The following is a 22167-nucleotide window of genomic DNA, read 5'->3' as shown; positions in this document are numbered from 1 at the left end:
ACCAATTAAGTATGCTTAGTGTTTAAACTTGCAGCGTTTTTTTTTAAATATCACGATTATGTATTTGTGGTGTGGCGGTTTCTACAATCTGCAGATTTAACAATGATTGCTAGAAGGAATCAATAGATACCTAAAAGAAAGAAATGCACAGAGATAGTATTAGCCAAAAGGATTATGGAAAAAATCTGAATCATGTTTATTATCATAGAGAATGCTGTACAGAGTGTCCTAAATTCCCTTACTTCTTTGTCCCATAGTATGAATTGCAAAGAGAAAGAGCAAGGGAATGGTATGACTTGCCTCGAACAGGGTCTGATACGTGCATTCTTTGTCCCTTTGTCACTTCTTACATATGTGTTGCATTACTCAGTTCTCATATTCCATTAAATAATAAAAATATTCATAATTAACGAAAGACAATGCAACTGCCATTTTCACAGTCACATTATGATATTTTTAGTGTGGAAGATAGAGTAATTACTAACTAAAGGTTACATGAAAATATCAGTGAAATATCTTTATGTAAAAAATGGCACATCACGATTTCTACCTGTTGTTTATAATAACTTTCAAATTTTCCCTACATTAGGGTAGTGGAAAACAATAAATACAAACGTTACGTAATATATGAATACCAGGGAAGTAGGAACGTCCCTATGAGTAAAAACTGTCAACTCGGGAATCTTTAAATTCCAGGGAATGTCATGTCATCAGTAAAGCCACGAGCCTGGGCTGTCGGGTTCACTGCTCACAAATGCCCTTCCTAAAATTTCCTCTGCTGAGGATGTTCCTATAAAATGTTAGAATATGCGTTTTCATGTCTCAAAGGACAGTGAAGGCCCCAAGACTGTTTTTGACTCTATGAGATTATTGCATGTCACGTGGGCATCACTTGATTGGGACCGGTGACCGATACAGACTGGAGCGCCGCATTGGAGCTCCGGATTAATTCCACAGGGCATTCCCTGGTCCTAACACTGGAGGATAGAACTGAAGACGAAGCCAGTCTCGAGGTGGCTTCTTCTCTATGTCCTTAGTTGTTGGACTTTGGTTTATCTAGATTTCAGGAGATTCTCAATGATGGTTGTTCTATAGCTCAGTTGTTATTTTGATGTGGTCATGAGAGGACGCAAGCACAGTATTTACCTACAAGATCATCTCTACTGGAAATCCATGAAAACGTTTTCTTATAAGGGCCTGACCTGGAGATTGATCCCCAGGACCTGGCTCAGCCGAACACTGCGGATGAGGGCAGTGATGGTCCTGACGCCATGGAGGACATTTTACCAAAACTAGAGTCCATTTATATGCCAGAAGCAGGTACGTTACTCATAGGAATACAATGTTGGGGGTTTCTGTTTTTCACAAGCACACTGGTACGAATATAGAGATAACGTAGTCTAGCATTAGTAGAGCTCACCTACAAGGATGTTTGAAGGGTGTTTCAGGCCCCAAAGGCCACACTGCCAGACTTATAGTCTATCAGCTACAGAAACGGTTTGAAGCAGAGCTGTATCGAATTTTAAAATATGAAAACCTTTTCTTATTTTGTGCATTTGTACTTTGACCAACGGCTAATATTTTTTTAACAAGCCTGTATAAATCAGTGTGTATGAAATATGCTGAAGGAGTGAATTAGGTTTTTGTAGCAGCTTTAATGTAATTGTGTGATTCTGGGGTAGCCCCTTAACTACTGAACGGTTCTTTACTCTTACATCAATCATCAATTCCAATCAGACATACAAGCAATCATTTTCGGTGCTGGCTTTTGTGTTCTCTAGTTCACTTGTATTCACTACAAAAATAGAAAGATACTCTGTTTTTCATTACTGATTCCTAACAGTGTATCATCTTGAGTCAAATTTCAAGATTTCATTGCAACTAAGATGATGACTAAATAAGTTGATGAATAAATACTCGACTTGAATTTTTGTTCTTGTTGTCCCTTTCGGGAGAACTGAATACTTGTTTTTGGATTCTCTCAAATTGTGAATTCTTCTGCATTTAAATTTTTTTCTGCAATAGAGCCTCAGATGGCTGAATAATGAAATGGCAAGAATTTTCTAGTTCCTAGTTTATCTGTCTGTTGATGTAGAGAGAATGCGGGCACTGAGGGATGTCCCGTTGGATGTCAGTAAGATAGCTCCGCTAAGGAAGCTCACTGTCACCGTTGTTAGGCTATGATAGTTATTGTCGGTAATAAAAGTATGCAAACTATGATATGATCACCTCCAACCATATCAAATGTGTCGTACATGTGTTTCTGCCTTCGCAAAGCGATTGTTTGCATTTCAAGTTCAAAGACTATCACCTTAATAATTTCTGAGTAATCAACTTAGTATGCACACGTTTGCAATTGATAACCTTTTCTATTAGGGCCTGATGTGGAAAGTGATGTCCCGGACCTGGCTCAGCCGAACACTGGGGATGAAGGCAGCGAAGGTCCTGATGTCATGGAGGACATTTTACCAAAACTAGAGTCCATTTCTATGCCAGAAGAAGGTTTGTTCCTATGAGAATACACTTTACAGGGTATCTGTTTTCCACAAGCACAACTTTAACGATGTTGAGGTAACATACTGTAACTTTAATAAAGCTCAGACCTAAATATTTTTGCCGAGTAATTGATAGGCCAGCTGGCTGTCTGCCTGACTTACGTTCTACCATATACAGAAACGGTGTGTGTCAAAGCTAATTGAATTATAAAATGTGAAAGCCTTTTGTTACTTTTCATCATTTGTGCTTTGACCCACCGCTAAAAATTTTCAGAAGCTTCTATAGTTTAGCCTTTATCAAATACATTATGCATTTGACATAATTGTCGTTTGGTGTGAAACAAGCTTTGCTTCTGAAGTACCAGCTTTAATGTAATGTGTGAGATTAACCCCTTAACTTCTACACGGTTCCTTACTCTAATATAAATGGTGAATTCAAATCAGATACATATTAATAAAAACCATTTTCTGTGCTGTTTTGTTGTGTTCTCTAGTTCTCGTGTATGTATTACATAGAACACAAAGACATTCTGTTTTTCATGACTTATTTATGATTGATGACGTATCACCTTGTACCAAATTTTAAGATTTCACTACAACTAAGATAATAAAATAAGTCCACTTTATGTGTCTGTTTCTGTACAGGGACCTGTATGCATGTGCTCAGTTTCTGTCAAATTCTGACTTCTTCTGACTCTACAAAAACAAATAAAATTTAAATCTTTTCCCCCAGAAAGCCTCAAATGACTGAGTCATGAAATTGCCAGAAATAGTCTAGTTTCTATTTTCCGTGTCTGATCCAGGACAGAGTGTTCATGCAGTTTCCGATGACCAGGAGGCTATGCGTAAGATACCTCCGCTAAGTGTGGTCTCCTTCATCACCGTCATTCTTCGTGATTCCCTCTAATACGAATGTGGAGACTAGGATATAATCACCTCTAACCGTATCAGCTGGGGCATCGTATACGTTTCTGCGTCGAAATGTCAATTGATAAGATTTGAAGTTCAAAAGCCTATATACTTAATAATTGCTGCGTAATCAACTTAGGTATTACTGGTCGCTTACATTTATAACATCTTTTAAGGGCTTGATCCGGAAGATGATCTCCAGGAACTGGCTCAGCCGAGGATTGACCGAGAAGGCAGAGATGGTCCTGATGTCACGCAGGAGCTTGTATCTGAGCTAGAAACCATTCACATGGCGGAAGCAGGTATGTTGTGTAGTAAGAGTCCTATTTATCCGTTTACCAAATCTCTGACCAAGAATTCGAGAGCTTTTGAATTTCAAGACAGCATTTTATATTTTGGGAAGAACTTGCCTCCCATTAGTCTTCTAAACCTTTATACTGTACATTTACTGAAGCATTTCATTAGAGTATTTACATTAAGAGAGTTTTCAGACTACTTCCAGGAGCCTCTAAGACATAGCGAAAATGTATTCATAGGCATAACATAGCCTAGTAATGTACGTGTTATTACATAGCTACGAAATTGCTTGAGCAACCAATATCAAAGTTCAGGAAAAAAAACCACAGCAGAGTAAACCAAACAGACAGGATGTGAGATACGTAATAAAAGTGTAAATCCTTAGGAAAAGGAAACATAATTTCACTAGTGAATCAAAAAGTTGGTTCTTCTGAATAGTATTTGTGAAGAAATTAAGCATCGAAACTAAGGACACTGAAAAACTTTTGTGAAGACTGTCCATGAGTCACATGATCTTGAAGAATGTGGAAGTGATCCAAGTACACAGGTTAGAGAATATGATTGAGACACTAACAGATATTGATTGTTTTATATAATTGAAAGCGAATACATTCTTGACCTCTAAAGTAATATTTTCAAAATATGAATGGAATGGTGGCTATTCTAGGAAAATATATGTTATTTAATACATCCCATTAATACTCGAATATCTGAACATCACAGATATCATGGGAGTGCTGAGGAAATTCATCAGACTTGTTCCTCAAAAGATCTTACTTTACTTAAGACCATGGAAGCACATGCTTGAAAATTGATGAGAATAGATGTTGAAGCATTCTCCTCACAAAAGATAAATAACTATGTGAGCTGTTGGATGTGTTAATTAGTTCCGTTTATCTTGGTAATCATTCCACAATGTATAGATACATCAAATCACCATGTTTTCTACTTTAAATACATGCAATCATATTTATTACTTTTTCCTCAATAAAAATTTACGGAGCAATTTTTTTGGAAGAAAATTTACCTCCTAGATAGCTTACTCTTGCTCTCATTCTTTTTCTTTATTGCTCCCTCTCTTCATTCTTTAATTCTTATTATTTTTGCTTTTTTTTTTCTATTCCATACTCCTTCGCATATATGTTCTTCACATTTTGGTGTCAGAAATGATGGTAGTGACTTAAGACTAGTGTGACCGTATAATTTATTATATAAACTGAAACACTTTCAAGTGTGGAAAAGACATTATTTATTGTTACGGTTGGACTACGGGAGAAAATGGGGACACATTAATGCCCCACTTACGCAATCACACAATAGCTAAAATGGCCCAAAGATACGTTTTTCCATTCCTGCAACAGAGAGAAAACACAAATGTAGTACTGGACTTTCAGTTTACTTCACTTAAGCAGTAACCAATGTCACATTACTGTTTTAAGTATGTTATGCTCAGTAAATTATTTCAGTCAAAGCAGTTAATTGATACGTTCTTGTAAATTTCTTTCATCTCTTAGGATTTATGGGGTGTTGCTTGCATTTTTAGTAAAAGGATACGCAATATTTCCTTTCTGTTTAAAACATCCATTTCAAATTTTCATTTTGTGTCATGTTCTGTACAGAAACATTGATTTCATTTCCTTGCACCAATAGAAAGAGTCGTGTGCTAAAAACTAGTGGTAAACGATCTGCTTTGAAGTCTTTTTTATGAAACCAGAGCTGCAGTGCTCTTTGTACACCTTCAATGTAATCTCAATGACACTCTGCTAAGTTGTGTTCCCACGTGTCATGTTTATCTTGCAGGGGAAGGGCAAGCACAGGATTAAGGAAGATGAGGTGAAAACATGAAAACTACCACGTGGGATATCTGACTGTGAAAATTGCCTCAGTAAAGGTTTTTTGGTTTCCCCGACGAACAATACCAATCTTTTCTTAAGTGCATGTCTAAGTGTTTGATACTATTGAGAATTGTATTGTTTTTTGAAATTTTACATCCTGATTGAAGTTGTATATACAGATATATCTGCGCATTGGTATTTCTCCAGCAACCTTGCAAAATCTGCTTATGAATTCTGAAAGCTTATGTTAGATCCTTTTGGAATTTCACCATGCACAGTCAGATCATTTGGGAGTACGAGCAGAGTTTTGTCATCTTTGAAACATGTTGTCTTTTTTTCCCTTTTCACATTTTACAACCTTGGACAGAGCCAGCCAGTACGGTGTGAATAGAAGCGGTAATAGTGGGCCATGTTTCTCTTGTCTTTGATAGGAAATGCAGAAGTTCCACACTTCGCCAAGTTACTGTGAAGCAGAGGAAGTTCCACTGCAGTCCTGGGTTGCTAACAATATATATCTTTAATAAATGTTGATTTTTCATCAAACACTTGTGCATTTATTGAGATAATTGAAGTATGTGCTCCTGCAACAGTCTGTTAATGTCCTGAATTACACAGGAAAGTTCCTATGTTTAAACCAAGGTTGCCTTCTTACGGTGGTAAATTGGGCCATGCTATATTATTTTTACCAATAATCTACACATTAGTGTCATGTGTTTAGGATGTTCGTGTATGACCTCCTGAGTGACTAGCGTGTGCTTTTAGGTCATGCACTTTGGAATCACGGTTACACTAGATGCCTCCAGTGAATTGGTCTGTACAAACTCTTTTAGTCTCTGGCAGGGAACGCAGTGCAAGGCTGGGAGGAGTGTAGCGCCAGCTTTCCCTTGTTCCACTGTTTCTGGATTTCATCTCTCTTGTTAGTACTGGACCCCACTAACAGGTGAGTGACAGGGAAGCTCCAGGTGCCCATCCCTTCAGCCTGGGTGAGGTGCCGTCTTCCCCGCAAGATACCTCTAGTGGTGCAGTGGCTCTGAAAGCACCTGCTCCCGTTTCTGTGATGTTGTTAGTCTCCCACACACACTAAGTTACACGTCATGTCTCTGTTAAGTTGCCTGGATAATTTCTATCTGTGCCCCGTGTTGGGGAATGGCCTGCCCGATCCTTCAGCTGTGTCCAGTTATGGCAATACATCCGTGTAATGAGTTCTATACTAATCCCATGAATAATGATAACTCACATTTGTAGGGTATGTGCTGTGTGCTGGCCACTTCCCTGAGCTAGGTTCCATACATTTATGACATCATTCCATCCTCAGAAGAAAGTAAGCCAGAATGTACAGAAAATGTACATTTGATCACCGCACAGTTTGATAAAAGTTGAGATGACACGGTTCAGGCCCTCTAGCTCCCAAATTCAGCCTAGGGTAACAGCTTTCTGAGGCATCGCCGGGAACCACTCTGGTCCCATTTCGTCTCATTGTCTATAGATTTGATTGCATAGGAGTTGGCGAGGGAACAGTATATTTGTTGTGGGGACAAGGAAGTCGAGAAATCCAGGCCCACTAGGGACAGTCCACCTGCTGATGGCAGCTGTGGCTCGTCCTGGGGAAACGGATGGACCCCAATACCCGGTGTCAGGGCCGTCAGCCACAGGCAGCGTGGCTGGGTGGCGGGGCTCAGCAGGGATGGCAGGGTTTATGGGCCACCTCCTGTGGATGTGGGGTTCACACTAACCCCCATAGGGAAGGATGCCTTACTCACCATGACCAGAGGCCAGCAGGATTGGTGATAACACAGTTTTTCCAGGACTGAGACACCAGAGGTCATTCTCAGAATCCCTCAGCTCCGGAGTCCCTTTCCATCCCTAGCATGAACCTCCCTCCGTCATAAGGACACGATGGTGACTGCACACAGCAGGGTCTCCAATTCCTCTGACCTCTGTTCTACAAGATGGATGGAATAGATGTTGCAGAATCATCTCCCCAAATCCCCTTTCGTGTGCCAGTTGTGTAGGTAAAGCCAAAAGAGTGAGACACCAGTACTTGGCGATAGAGAAATTGTTACTCGATTTGGCCAAATGAAAGGACGGGACAGGTAGAGTTCTCAAATACTTCTCCCAAATCGCTATTGAAGAGAGTGTTTTTGCGGCTAGGGAGTAGACAGTAGACGATGGGCACCTCCGGGGAACTGAGAGAGAAGTCTGTGTGACACTTTTTCATATCAGACTCCTGGGCATCAGAAGCTGGTCACAGGTACCTTGCAGGTATTCTTTCTTACATCCACCTAACTCATAATTTCTGCTCCGGACCCAGACGTTGTCTCCTCCTGATTGCAAACAAACAGCACATCAGCAACACAAAATGCCATTATGACAACACGGGTTGCTGGGGAGAAGAATCAGGATGCTGTGGAGTGTCTCATCATTGTGAGTCAGTGATGTTATCTTTCAAGCAAACAGCAGAAACCAGACAATGAGTACCGCCTTGATTAGGCTGTCGTTGCTGTGTGGTTGCCCCGGTAGAGATTTTGAGAATCTCAAGCAAAGTGTATTTCAAACATTTCTCCTGGAACTTGCTTTACATGTAGTCTTTCAGAACATGACTAACATACGTTCGTTTTTATTTTTTCAACCAACAATTTATCATCGTTTCTTTTGGCATCTGTAGTATTATGTTCTGCATACTGTTCCTTAACTTTTGTTTTTACTGTATTATGTAGTTTGCATCTCTTTCAATATCGGTATCTACAGATGTACCGATTTGTATTATTAGTCAGCTGGGGCTACCGTAACAAAGTATCAGAATGGGTGGCTACGACAGCGGGAAGGTTTTTTCAAATTCAGTTTACATTCATTATTATTTTGCATTAGTTTCAGGTTATGGCAGAATACGTAGAGACTTCTATACTTTATGAAATCATCTCCCATTAATCTAGTACACGAACGTACTTTCCTCATCTTTGATTATAAGCTGTGACACCTGAAGCAGTTCAAAGATTTAGGGAAAGCCAATATCTATATGCTAATTAACAATTAAATGATTTCATTCTCACTGCCAAAAATGCAAGGGGCATTAATAACACAAGGGGCTACCCAGAACCTCAGTGTCACTGGCCACACGGCAGCCCTGAGCTGAAGATTTGTGGCCAAGTGTCCCAGGGTGCAGCCTGTAGGCTGTCCGGGGAGGCCTGTGAGGCCTCTGAGTGAAGGGGAGCTGCGAGCTAGGGTACCACTTCCCTGAGCTGCTGGTGTCTATGTCCTCACGTGTGACTGGGTCTCCGGTGAAGGTCTCTGAAACGTTGGTGGGTCTGTCCCAGCGTGTGAGGTCCCTGAACTCTGCAGAGGAGTCTTTCTTGGTCCAGAGCGTTGGTCTCTAAGCTGTTCATGGAACTGCATCCCGGGATGTCTGTGAGAGCAAAGCAGGAAGGACCTTGCTTACTATGTGCTCTAGCTAGGTGTGTGATTTCACCTTTGTTGAGGTTTCTCCCATCCCTGCCCTGGTGTCACAGAGATGAAATGTCAGGGTGCCCCTCCTCAGGGAGGGCAGTCCTTGGTCATGTGCAGCTCTAGGAGCCCATGGTGACCATACTGATAAGAGTAGTAACTGCTGTCATCACCCCACCTTTGCTCAGGGCCATGAGACAAACCTATGGCCACATATTAACTCAGGAAATTGGCCCGAATACTTAAGAACAGGGGCCTGGGCCCAGTGTGCACAGAAGGTCTCAGCTTTTGAGGAGGGAGTAAGTGGTAGTAACGGGGTCTCCTTGGAGGAGGCAGGGGAAGGCTCAGCACAGCCCAGGCCAGGTGGGGGAGCCAAGGAAGGGGAACGGGAGAGGTTTGCTCAGGGTCACAAGGACTCTGGGACTAACCCACTGTCAGAAGTCTGACCCTCTGCCTCTTGCTCTCCCAGCGGGCTTGGTACTAGGTATATGGAATAGAATCCTCACATTACCTGTGGAGATGGTGGTGGAAGGTAGACAGGAAACACGCATGCAGGAGGGGAAATACCTCACATTCATGCACTTCCACAAGGTGCACTGCTAATGTACAGGTCCCTCCCCCCCTTTACATCATCCTATTGGCATGGAGATCAGCAGGAGGGCAGTCAAGAGCTTGAGTGGGTGTGAGGGACCCTGTTTACAACACGATGCTTCCCATAACTACACCATGTCCTTCTCCTCAGGGGCAGAGGTGCTCATGATTGTGAAGACAGCGTGACTGAGGCACAGGCCATGGGCAGCTGAGTCATTCCCTAGACACTGTCCCTGGGGAGGGGCGTCCTTTCCCCGGAAAGACGGGTACATCATCCAATAGCACCGCTGTGGGCCCAGAGATGGTGACTAATTCAATGGGAACGGTGACTTGACAGTAATAATCTGTTTCTGTCTCTGGAATGCTCTCACTTTCTTTCTCACTTCTCTGTCCCAGTTTCTGTGTCCCTCTCACACACTGGCCTGGGTGTGAACACATGTACGCCGTGAAGGCCTTTCCTCCTCCTCCTGAGAGTATCATAGATCCTTTTTTGTTGTTCTTAAAGTTTTTTTTATTACTTTCAGGCATGCGAAGCAACATAATAGTTAGAAATTTACACCCCTCACAAAGTTATAACTCCTCTGCCACAAGCTACTACCCCTCTGACATGTTATGTAGCTGTTATAATGCTACCGACTATTTCCCTATGTTGTACTCCATATCCTGTGACTATATATACCCATATATATTTAGTTAGAGTTTACAGTCAACATTTTTTACCTCAGCTTCCGGTGTATTACGCATTGTTCAGGCATGTACACGGTCTATGACGTGATTACCCTGAAAAGTCCAGTGCCCATCTGGCACCTTCCATGATTTACAACATTGTTGATTATATGTATTAACTACTAATTCATATTTCTCAATATCTTTTTCACCCCCGATCCCTTTCCGGTCTACACCCTGATAGATCTAGTACCTATCTGGCACCATAACTAGTTATTACAATATTATTGACTATATGCCTTATGCTATACCCTACATTCCCATGACTACTGTGAAGCAATCAATTTGAACTTCTTAATCCCTCCCCCTTTCACTCATCCTTAACCCCCGTCCCGACTTCAAGAAGTCCCTCTAATATTCCCTGTAATACTCGTTTGTTGGTGATGAACTCCTTCAGCTTTTTCGTGTCTGGGAAGCTCCTTATCTACCCTTCAATTCTAAATGATAACTTTGCTGGGTAGAGTAATCTTGGTTTTAGGTCCTTGCTTTTCATCACATGGAATATTTCCTGCCAATCCATTCTTGCGTGCAATGTTTCTGTTGAGAAATGAGTTGCCAGTCTTATCAGGGCTCCGTTATAGGTAACTAACTGCTCTTCTCTTGCTTCTTTTAGGATTCTCTCTTTGTCTTTAACGTTTGTCCCTGAGATTATGATGTGTCTTGTTGCTGGCCTCTTCGGGTTCATCTTGTTTGGGACTCTCTGTGCTTTCTGGACTTGTCTGTCTATCTCCATCACCAGGTTAGGGAAGTTTTCTGTCATTATTTCTTCAAATATGTTTTCAACTGCTTGTCTCTATGTTCACCTTTTGGTAGCACTATAATGCAAATGTTGGTACGCTTGATATTGTCTCAAAGGCCCCTTAAACTCTCCTCACTTTTTTGGATTGTTTTTCATTTGCTGCTCTGGTTGGGTATTTTCTACTACCTTATCTTCTACATCGCTGGCTGCATCCTCAGCTTCATCTAGTCTACTGATGATTGCCTGAAATATATTCTTCACTTCCGTCATTGTGTCCTTTATTTCTCACTCGTTCTTTTTCATGGTTTTCATGTCCATTTTTATGCTTCTTGTCTCTCTGTTGAAGTTTTCCCTGATATCATTGAGCATCCTTATAACCAGTGTTTGGAAATCTGCATTTGACACATAGGTTATCTCCAATCTCATTTAGTACTTTTTCTGGAACGTTGTTCTTTTTTTACATGTGGAACATGTTTCTTTGTCTCCCAATGTTAAATGCCTCCGTGTGTTTCCTTCTTTGAAATACTTTGGGCTGCTATATTTTCTGCACTTAGTAGAGTGGCCTTGGGAACGAGGTGTGCTATGAGGTTCAGTGGCACCTTCTTTCTGGTCCCTCTCATACACTGGCCTGGGCGTGACCTCACCTACACCAAGAGGGCCCTTGCTCCTCCTTTCCTAAAAATATCATTCTTCTGTGTGTATCTCAGTGGGGACCAATTACAAGAGTCCCCCTGAGTGCACAGGATTGTCCAGGGAAGGCACGGTCACATGTCAAGAGGCTGGGGAAGGGTTTTTCGTTGGGGCAAACCGGGAGCTCCTCCCCTTCCATTTGCTGAACTAGACCTCTGACCTCTGACACAATCATGAGTCTTCTGTGCTAAGAACCCTCCCGTGAATCGCTGAGAGGAAGTCAACTTCCACGCCACCTGTTCAACAGCCCAGATAACACTATGTGATGTGTTGCCCGTTACCTCCCTGAACTCATGTCCTGTGTCTCCATAGGTCATGCTGTGCCAGCCACCCGGTTCCTCATGCACTGTAGCCTGAGTTCCACTCCCACACCTTTCCACTGGTCTGACCGGTACATAGGAGGTTTTTCATCCGGATACCCATCTCCTTGCATTTCTGCTCAAATGTCACGTGCATGGGAAATTTTCCCCGCACCACTCTCTCTGGCAATATTCAAGCCTTTAACTTCTTTATTCACATTCAATTTTAATCACAGCCATTACCAACGGCTGACAAATTACAAAGATTTCTCTGCTACATGATCCCACTACAATGTAAGTGTCGTGCGGGGCGTCCGGCGGGGTCTCTGGGCCCGTTCCCCACATAAGAACGCTGGAAATGGTGAGGCCAAAAAGGAACACCCATGGAGCCATAAGTAGGGGAGTCATATCACTACATTCTCGCCGGCGGCATCCACCTCTCTGCAATCCACTCTTGCTAGCCCCCATTTTTTCGCTAGCCCACATTTTTTCTGCTAGCGTAGCCACAGCAGTTATGTTAGTGGCCAATGGATCCGGGTTATAGCTGATGGCCAACTAGCCACAGCTGATGGCCATCTGATCAGAGTTGATGGCCATTTACTACCCGACCCAGCACCTTTCTATGTGAGGCCGAGAGCCTGGAAACTGCTTTCTGGGGCTCTGTCCCCACAGTAAGCTACCTAAAGGTAAGATGTTGTTTATTCTCTTTTCCTACGACTGCATTCCTACCTCCCATTACAGTACCTGACACTTAATTTGGAGAGACAAAACGTGATCATGGAAAAAAAAGAGTTGGAATAAACATTACAAAGAGAGACACATAAAATAGAGTTGGAGGCTTTTGGGGAAAGTGGGGCCTATGCACAGCTGGTGCCTCAGTCTCAGAGCAGCTCTGAAGTTGCGAACCTGAGAGAACTCAGTCAGGTCAGCCATCAATATCCGGGAACAACAACTGCTGTGTGGATACATATAAACTCTACCCCCATCTTGGAGTTTTGAGTTCCTCCTTTGCTCGTTGGAACTAACCAACCCTTGCTAAATTAGCCAGCAGTCCTTCATTTGCATGAGAGAATTACACTTTGTGGTTTTTGCCTTTATAATCACAACGTTTCTTTGTCTCTCTGGAGAGCAGTTTGCATTTCTAAGTAGTTGTGTGTTTCCAGGGCTGCAACTCCTTTCATTCAGGTAAGTAATTTCCTTTCTTGATTAAGCCTTAAGCTCTTCATTCTTTACCCAGTGAATCAGGGAATAAACAAACAAGTGCAAAGTGGTGGCAAGAGGCATAGTTAGACAGGCCGAGGAGTCTACTAGGTAACATTTCCAAGCGAGACAGGATTGTGACAAGCACCTGGTCTGTATGTAACCTAACCTGTCCATTGGCCCCTGGGAGATGGCCCCTTCCCTAACAAAACCAGATGACCCGCCATCCCTCTCACCTATTGCTGACAGTCAAGGACTGCAGCCTGTCCCACACCAGGCCTTCTAACCCCAATCGGGAGGTCTAGCCCTCCTGCCCTTGCGGGACTGTGGCGCGGTTGCCCCACTAGATGCATTCTGCAGTTACCCAGGAGACAGAAGCCAGCACAATCCTCCGCACAGAGAAAAGCTTGTACGGCTCCCCGGTATCAGAGTGGCCACTGCAGGGAGGTACATTTCAGGTCACTAAGACGGTCCCAAGAATGCAAGAGTGCAGCGAACTGGGGTTTTCATCCTGCCTTTGCCTTCCCACCCTTTGGGGACCAGCCTAGAATGGTCCATGTGCATCCCAATGGATGAGCCAGTTCCGGTTCCCACCGCCAAGGGGCGCCCGCGAGAAAGCAGGTGCTGCCAGGCACAAACCACACAGGTCTGGAGGGGCGCCTCTGTATTCCGGGAGGTACCACTGGGGAGGGCGTTTGGGAAAACCCCACTGTGTGTGTGAGCACACTGAGGGAGTGTATACAGCGGCCGGCCCAGTAGATCTCGGAGGTCTCCATTCTCCCGACCCGCTGGACACCGAGTGGCCTAGGGTGTGAGGTTGCGGCCCTCACTCTCAATTCCCGAGATGCACCCGTCCCTTGCCACGTGGTCGCATCCAGCTGGAAGACCCTGGGTGGAGAGATTGCGGGTGGGGGGTGGGGAGGATAAAGGAACTGCTCCCAGGTCCATGCTGTGCGCTGATTGGTCGCGGGGAGATTGACGGAATAAACCCTCCCAGAAGCCGACCCGGGGCGCGGGATGGCTCCCGCTGGGCCTGTCATCTTGGCCTCGCAGTCTGGCGGCCCCGTGCCCGTGGCCATCTGTGTGGGATGTCGCCTGACTGCAAGCTGGAGCTGAGGGTGAGGCGTGTGTGTGCCCGCGTGTTCGCGCGCGCGCGTGTATTTTCAGAGCGTAGAAGTTTCTCCGAGTTGGACTCCTCAGCGCCTGAGCGTCCGGACGGGGCTGGCGATGCCGCCCCTGGCAGTGGTGAATTCCGCGCAGTCGCTGGCGTGGAGTCAGTGCCCCACGCTGCGATCGCGGGTGACGGCGCTGTCTTCACGTGAGCTCCTTACTGTCGTTTAGCCCTATGTCAGCCACCAGCCTAGTGTGGCGCGATTGGCACGGCATCGGAGAGACTCTCACACGCAGGCAGTTAAGGTCCAGGGAGCGGTGTCTGCGCTCCTTGGTGTCCCTGCCTGGGAAGTGAAGTGTCAGGCATTTGGGGATGTGTATGGCGAGCTGCCACCTCACAGGTGCTCTGTGGGTACACTGGCTCCCTGTGAGCCTTTGAGGGATTGTGCGCGAATGGGAGGTTTTATCTGAGTGGATTCTGTGCCCCGGACTAAAGGTCTCTGTGGCCTCGTGTGCCTCGTGGGCCTCGTGGGCCTACACACGTGTACCTGGCTCAGCATTTTCTGTGGTTCCCGGCGTCTGTGTCCTGGGTGAGATCTGTGTGTGTGACCGCACCCCGGGAATGAGGGCTCCCAGCACTTTGTGATGCTGGGTCCGGAGCTGTGATCTCTCTGAACTGAGTGGGGTGGGCGGAGGCTTTCTCTTAAGGTAGGAAGTAGGGGGGCTGTTTTGGGGTCTGTGTCCAGGGTGTAGGTTCTCTGATCTGTATGGGGACGTTATCCTAAGGTTATGGGGTGTTTCGGAGTTAATTGAGCTTCTGTCTTTCTGCTTTCGGAGCCCTTGTAATCAGTCGGCCCGTGCCTGGGACCTTTGGGAGCCTACCTGCAGGGTGAGAGGTATCAGCAGTTTTAATTTGTTTCCTGGGATGAGGACCTTGGTCTGCGGGGTGGGCGCTGTCACAGTGTGTGTGGCCTCTGCTGTGTCTGGGAGTCTGTGACACAAGCGGTGACCTCCCTGTGCAGAGACGTTTGGAATCTGTTTTAGGTTTTGTTGAGTGAGCTGTGTTTGGTGTCTCTGGGTATGTGAGGTGTTTGGGGTTTGTGTGTCTGTTGAGATCTCTTACCTTCTCGGGTGTGAGGTCTCTGTGTAGCACCTGAGGGATTTGGCAGCTCTCAGATGGGATTCCTAAGCCTGGAGCCCCACGTCTTGGTTGTGTGTCCTTGGGCAAGTCACTTGTGTCCTTTAGACTTCATATGCATGATTACCAATAAATGGGGCCAATTCCCATGTTGGAAGACAGTGTACATCTTACCAATGTGTGTAAGAGTCTGGGTCCCACTCAGTTTTCCACAAGAAATTTCTGAGTCCCTGCTACAGTATGTACCTGAGCAGCGTTCTAGGAGATGGGGTACAACAGAGAACTACATTGATGGAATGTCTGACTTCATAGAGTTGCTCACTACCTGTATTACATATGTGGGAGTGGCAAGTGCTGTGGAGACTGAAAATAACGGGTTCCGGGCAAGGCTATGAGGGGAGAATGTTCTCAGTGTATTGACCGTGATCAGAGAAGGTCTCCCTGAAAAGGTGATGAGTGAGCAGATGCCTGGAGGAAGGGAGGGAGCAGGCCATACATTACCTGAGGGAAGAGCATCCCAGGCAGAAGGAACAGCAAGTGCAACAGTGCTGAGGCGGAAATCCACTCGGTGTGTTCCTGGGTGTCAGGGAATCCTGGGGTGTTCGTAAAGCCCTCATCACTGGGTTTGGCACACAGCGTTCATGAAAGGTGTCCGGTGTTGCACTCTGTATTTCCCTTCCCACTTGTGAGGGAAGTGAGGTCAACCTCTTTTCCAGAGGAAAGTCCTGAGGCTGCAATAGTGGCCTGAGGCTGTTCTCCCCCTCACATCTGAAAGTGCTAAAAGAGGGGTGAAGTATTTGACTCTGTCATGGAAAACAGAGGCTCTGAGTGTCAGAGCTGCAGGGCGGACACCAACCACAGTGAATGTGGGCCATCCAGCTGATATAAATGACAATCCAGGCATCACGCCCATGGTAGTATTTCTACTGTTTTTTAATGAAGTCCCTGTAACATTCTTCCTTTTTTTTTTGAATTGGGGAATATTGGGGAACAGTATGTATTCCGGGGGCCTCAGCTCCAGGTCGTTGTCCTTGACTCTAGTTGTGGAGGGCGCAGCTCAGCTCCAAGTCCAATTGCCATTTTCAATCTTTAATTGCAGGGGGCCCAGCCCACCATCCCATGCGGGTATTGAACTGGCAACCTTGTTGCTGAGAGTTCAGGCTGTAAACAAATGAGCCATGCAGTGCCCCTCTGGAATCTCAAAGGCAGCTCATTGTCTTCAATCTTGGTGTGCACAGCTTTGCTCACTGGCCCCTGTGGGACTCGAACCACCAACCCTGTTGCTCAGACTTTGGACTCTACCAGTGGAGCCATCTGGCTGCCCCTAATGTTTCTATTGTTGATGGAAGGCAATACCTTTGGAATGAAACAGGAACTCAGTCAGAGGAGAGAGACCGGAAGGGGAGGCTGCAGAAGAGTGAGCTTAATCCCTCAGGTTTCATAGTATTGCCTGGATTCGGCTGCATTCACCTTAATTCAGTGATTGTGTTGGGTATGTTCACCTTTTCCTCTGCCTTGACCATTCTTTCACTTCCCTTCTCTTTTGTGCCAGAGGACTTCAGTCCTCAAGCTGTCACATGAGGTGCTGCAGAGCAAGGCAAGCAAATGCTTCTAGGTGCCTCCCAGCTAGGGGAGTCAGAGCTCAGGCAGACTGAGGAGGGCATCCACACCGAAGGACAGGGTGCAGTGGGAGACAGAGCCCCAGGCCAGTAGGAGGCTGTCCCTGGGGGTTGGGTGGGAGAGGCTACATGGCTCCGGGATTCAATGCTGAGTAGGTTTTGGAGGGAGGTCACGGGTAGGGGATACTTGAGCACAGCATGTGAGGCTGGCCTCTGTGTGGGGAGGATGCCCTATACTACGTGTGCCAGTTAAGTTCGGGAACTCATCCTAGAAAAAGTGCTATGTACCTCATCGCTGATAATCACTATGGTCACCTTCGAAATACTTCCCTAAGGAAGCAATGCTCACATGCCAGTGCCTAGTCCAGCCTTCAAAGCAATTTGGAACTCTTTTTCTGGAGTGGCCAAGGGAGCTGTCATCATATTACCCTTGATGTCCTGAGTGTCATCAAAATGTCGTCTTTTTAGTATTTCGTTTATCTTCAGGTAATGAAAGAAGTCACTGGGGGCCAGACCAGGTGAGGAGGGAGTGCATTCCAATACAGTTACTTATTCACTGGCTGAAAACACCCTTGCAGACAGTGGCCTGTGCGCTGGTGCATTGTCCTGATGCAAGAGCCATGAATTGTTGGTGAAAAGTTCTTGCAGCCTTTTCAGCACTTCCAAATAGCAGACTTGGTAAACTGTTTGTGCAGTTGGTATATATTCATAGTGAATAATCCCGCTGATGTCAAAAAAATTTTCGCCACATCGTTGCAAAACTTCAGGAACTTTTAATTGTCCCACCTCGTACACATTGGGTGTCATCATGTCAGTAAATAAATAAGGATATGGGAGCCACGACTCTCACTTTAGAAAGAGGAGCTTCTCATGTGGAAATAAAGAAACCTAGAACAAACTCTGAGATGTTATGCTGGAACTGGAGGCCTCTATGGAACTCGTGGTTTTCAATATACGTACGTGTTCTATTAGGTGATAGATACAGATGTACCTATGTATACCCGTGTGTGTGCTTGAGTGCGTACATACGTGTATTCCAACAGTTTTGGGTACCCCCACAATCCAATGGCAGTAATCACATGTAGGCACCAGATCCTGGTTTCTAAATACCATTCTCCACCAAAGACTGGTGCCTGGACTGGGGGAGGGCAAGGATACAGGAATCCGGCTCAATTTGTGGTGTGAATAATGAGCCTAAATTCAAGGAATGATGGGGACATATCAGAAGGATTCCAGAAATACCTTGAAGGGGCTCCCACTTGAAAGAGTGTAGACAACGTTTTTCGGCTCTCGGATATTATTAATATGTATCATCTGTAAGTTTTTTCTTCATTTAAAGTTTCTTGGGGTGACAATTGTTACATAGATTTCAGGTGTACAATTCTGTAATACATTATCTGTATCTCACCTTGTGTGTTCACCACCCAGAGTCACTTCTCTTTCCATCACCATATATTAGACCCCGTTTACCCTCTCTGAGAGCACCCTCCCCCCTTACCCCCGGTACCCCGTAAACCATTGTCTGTTTATGTGTTTTTGTTCCTTCATGTGTATGTATTGTTCTTTTGTTGTTTTCAGTTTTGTGTACCACATATCAGTGAAATCAAATGGTTCTCTACTTTTTCTATCTTATTTCACTTAGGATTATTATCTCAAGATCCACGCATGTTGTTGCTAATGGTCCTATTTCATCTTTACTTACTGCCAAAGAGTATTCCATTGCATATATGTATATACCACAACTTCTTTATCCATTCACCTATCAAAGGACACTTTGATTGTTTCCACCTCTTGGCCACTGTAAATAAAGCTGCAATGAACATTGAAGCACACTTGTCTTTATAGATAAATGTTTTCAGATTATGGGTGTAGATACCCAGGTGAGGGATTGCTCACCTCTTAAAAGTGCATTTCCCTCTTAGAACTGCTTTTCCTGCATCATAAAAATTTTCTTAGGATGTGTTTTCATTCTCATTTGTTTCTTTGTATCTTTTGAGCTCTCCTCTTATTTCATCTTTGACCCGATCCTTCTTTAAAACTATGTTGTTTAATGTCCACACAATTGCTGTTTTTTTTGCTTTCTTTTTGCAGTTGATATCCAATTTCAGAGCCTTGTCATCAGAGAATATGTTTGGTATGATTTCAATCTTCTTAAATTTGCTGAGGCTAGTTTTCTGACCCTATATGTGGTCTATCCTTGAGAATGGTCCGTGTAAATTAGAAAAAAATGTGCAGTCTGGTGTTCTACGATGAATTGATCTGTAAATGTCAATTATGTCCATTTCATCTAATGTGTCATTTAGGGCTGCTAGTTCTTTGTGTATTTTCTGTTTGGATGATCTATCCATAGTCATCAGTGATGTGTTTACGTCCTCTAATATAATTGTGTTTTGCTCAGTTTCTCCCTTCAGTACTGTTAGTAGTTGCTTGGTATATTTTGATGCTCCCTGATTGGGGGCACGATGTTGATGACCGTTATGTGTTCCTGATGTATGGTCCCCTTTATCATTAGTGTGTAGAATTCCTTTGTGTATTTTTCTTTGATCCATTTACCAGTTTTTGTCAATTTGGATTGTTTCTACTTTTGACTCTTATTAACAAAGGTGCTATGAATGTTTGAGTACAGGTCTCTGTATGGACATATGTTTTTTGTTTCTCTTGGAAAGGATTCCCTAGGAGATTTGCTGGGTCATGTTATAAATATATGTTTAACATTAAAATTTAAATGCCTGATATGAGGATGCCCCCTGAAGTTTTCTTGGGGTTGCTGGTTGTTTGATATATCTTGTCCCCTAGTTCACTGGTGATCTGTTTGTATCTTGGAATCTAAACTGTGTCTCCCGTAGCCGTCATGTACTTTCATCTTGCTTTTTCAAATCGAGACTGTCAATGTCTGCGTTTTGACTGGATTGTTTAATCTGTTCACATTTAATGATACTATTGATGTAGGTAGACTCCAATCTCCCATTATCCTTTCCATTTTTTCTGTGTCTCTTCTCTGTTTGTTCTTTGGTACCTCCTTTACAGCTTTCTTTGCATGGTATGGATATTTTGTAATGGAACATTTTGATTTCTTAAGTGATTGTTTTCACTATATTCTGTGAGTTACACTAGTTCCCATTATCCATGGGGAGTATATTCCGAGACCCCTAGTGGATGCCTGAAACCACAGGTAGCACCGAAGCCTACATACTATGTTTCAACTATACATACATGCACTTTACAGCTTCCGTTTGGCATATCTGGTTTGTCAGCAATCCTGCTCTTCCGATTTGGGGCCCTTGTTAAGTAAAATAAGGGTCACTTGCACACAAGCACTGTAATACGTCAACAGTCAGTCTGATAACCCAGACGACCACTAAGTGATTGTAGGTGCTGCCAGTCCCAGCATCCTTTTAGAACTGGACAAAGGGATGATTCACGTCGGTCGGGTCGGAGTTGATGGCCTGAGATTTCATCACACTTCTCAGAATGGTGCCAGATTTAAATGGCATGAATTGTTTGTTTCTGGTATTTACTCGCTGGCTTTCCCCCCCCCCCCCAATGTTTTTAACTACCGATTTCATTTCTTTAAAATATATTGGACTATTCACACCTGGGTGAGTTTTTGTAGTTCATGGTTTATGGGAAATCGATCCATTTCTTCTAAGATGTTCCATGTATAAATGTGGAGTTGAATGTTGTGTTATCATATTGCCCTTTTCAATTTTGCTGGGTCTGTAGGAAAATCACCGCTTTCGTTTCTGCTGTTGGTAACTTTTCTTCGCTCGCTCCCCTCCCCCCCCCATTCTCGATCTCCTACAGGTACATCAATGTTGTACATTATCTTAAAGAATGAATTTTAATTTCACTGAGTTTCTACCATTTTTTCTAGTGCAATTTTTAAATGTATTTGGTTTCAAGTAAAGTAAATATTACATATGCTTACCAGGAAATTTGAACACCATAGTATTGAGCAACCCTTTCCCTACATCAAAAGCCAGTGAGGATGAAGGTGAAAATTCAAAAGGGTGTGTCACCGTTGTGTAAATGCTTAGAATTTAATAAAACTCTATGGTTTGAAAGAATAGGAATGATTAAAAAAGAGCATGGTAGTCACACACTGATTGTTAATTATTAAATAAGTTTTGTTAAATGCCTGGTTATGACATTGGGTGTTAAAATCAGCTTTCAAGTGCACAATTGTATAATAATATGTACATGTTGTATTGTGAGTTTACCACCGAGAATCAGTTCTCCTTCCATCATCATACATATGACCCCCTGTACCCTCTTCTACCAGCCTGCTTCCTTACCTTCTGGTAACCATTAAACTGTTGTGTGGATATATGGCTTTTTCTTTCTTTCTCTCGATTGTTTTTTGCTTTCACTTTTATATCCCACATATGAGTGAAGTCGCATACTTCTCGAGTTTTTCTGTCTGACTTACTTATTTCTCTTAACATGGTAGTCTCAAGCTCGGTCGTGTTATCTGTCCCCAGTGGAAGTAGCTCATCTTTGCTTATAGCCGAGTTATGTTCCATTGTGTATATGCCTTCTCCATGAATTATTAATAGAGGTCATTGGAGTGGAAGCCGGTCCCTAGTGAACCAGGCTGCTGTGTAGGTAGCCTGAGATGGAAAGTGAGAAGCAGTGCTCTCCTGATCATGGATTTAAGATAAACAGTTCAGTAAAGTTTCTAGTTTTGTTATCAGTGCTCAGGGTCTCACAGAAACGGATGTGCCCCTTATTGGGACAGAGCAGGAGAGTATGGACAGGGAGAAAACAGCTAGAGAAGTGTGCCTGATGGGGAGATTGTAGCACTTAGTAAGCTGGGTAACAAGGGGCCTGATGGAAGATGGGGAAACCGGCGGGTACACACTGGACACCCCCAGAAGTGGAAGGCTGTGTAAGCAGAGCCATTAGAGTGAGGGAGCAGGACTCCTAGGAAAAGATGTTGAGGACATGAGACAGGGAGGGCTACAAAGGGACATCATGTGTTCATTTGTGTGTGTGTCTGTGTCTGGGGGCCTGTGATGGGCAGGGCGTGGGGTGGATTCTCTGATGCCCAGGGAAATGCCTTGGGCAGGGGGTGCAGC

General features: G+C 44.1%; 2 protein-coding genes across 5 annotated transcripts in view; both read left to right on the top strand.

Annotated features, from left to right (window-relative positions):
- Nucleotides 1-6076, top strand: part of LOC308494340 (uncharacterized protein) — a 34109-nt gene extending 28033 nt beyond the window's left edge. Inside the window, exons 8-11 of the mRNA XM_081042038.1 lie at nucleotides 1195-1320; nucleotides 2377-2502; nucleotides 3581-3706; nucleotides 5502-6076. Of these exons, the coding sequence (XP_080898164.1) occupies nucleotides 1195-1320; nucleotides 2377-2502; nucleotides 3581-3706; nucleotides 5502-5524 (401 nt within the window). The 3' untranslated portion in view covers nucleotides 5525-6076. The remainder of the gene's footprint in view (nucleotides 1-1194; nucleotides 1321-2376; nucleotides 2503-3580; nucleotides 3707-5501) is intronic.
- An 8112-nt stretch (nucleotides 6077-14188) lies between these two features.
- LOC308494339 (uncharacterized protein) overlaps nucleotides 14189-22167 on the top strand; it is a 42217-nt gene continuing 34238 nt past the window's right edge. For 3 of the 4 annotated variants that reach the window (XM_081042037.1, XM_081042034.1, XM_081042032.1), the window contains exon 1: nucleotides 14225-14340. The gene's annotated coding sequence lies outside the window, so the exon portion shown is untranslated. Of the gene's footprint in view, nucleotides 14341-22167 lie in introns of all 4 variants that reach the window. The other variant, XM_081042036.1, reaches the window with a different exon arrangement.

This window comes from Rhinolophus hipposideros (genome assembly GCF_964194185.1).
Source record: "Rhinolophus hipposideros genome assembly, chromosome: X".
In the NCBI taxonomy this organism is placed as follows: Eukaryota; Metazoa; Chordata; class Mammalia; order Chiroptera; family Rhinolophidae; genus Rhinolophus; species Rhinolophus hipposideros.
The sequence above is the reverse complement of the archived record's forward strand: the minus strand, read 5'-3'. Positions and strand labels throughout refer to the sequence as shown.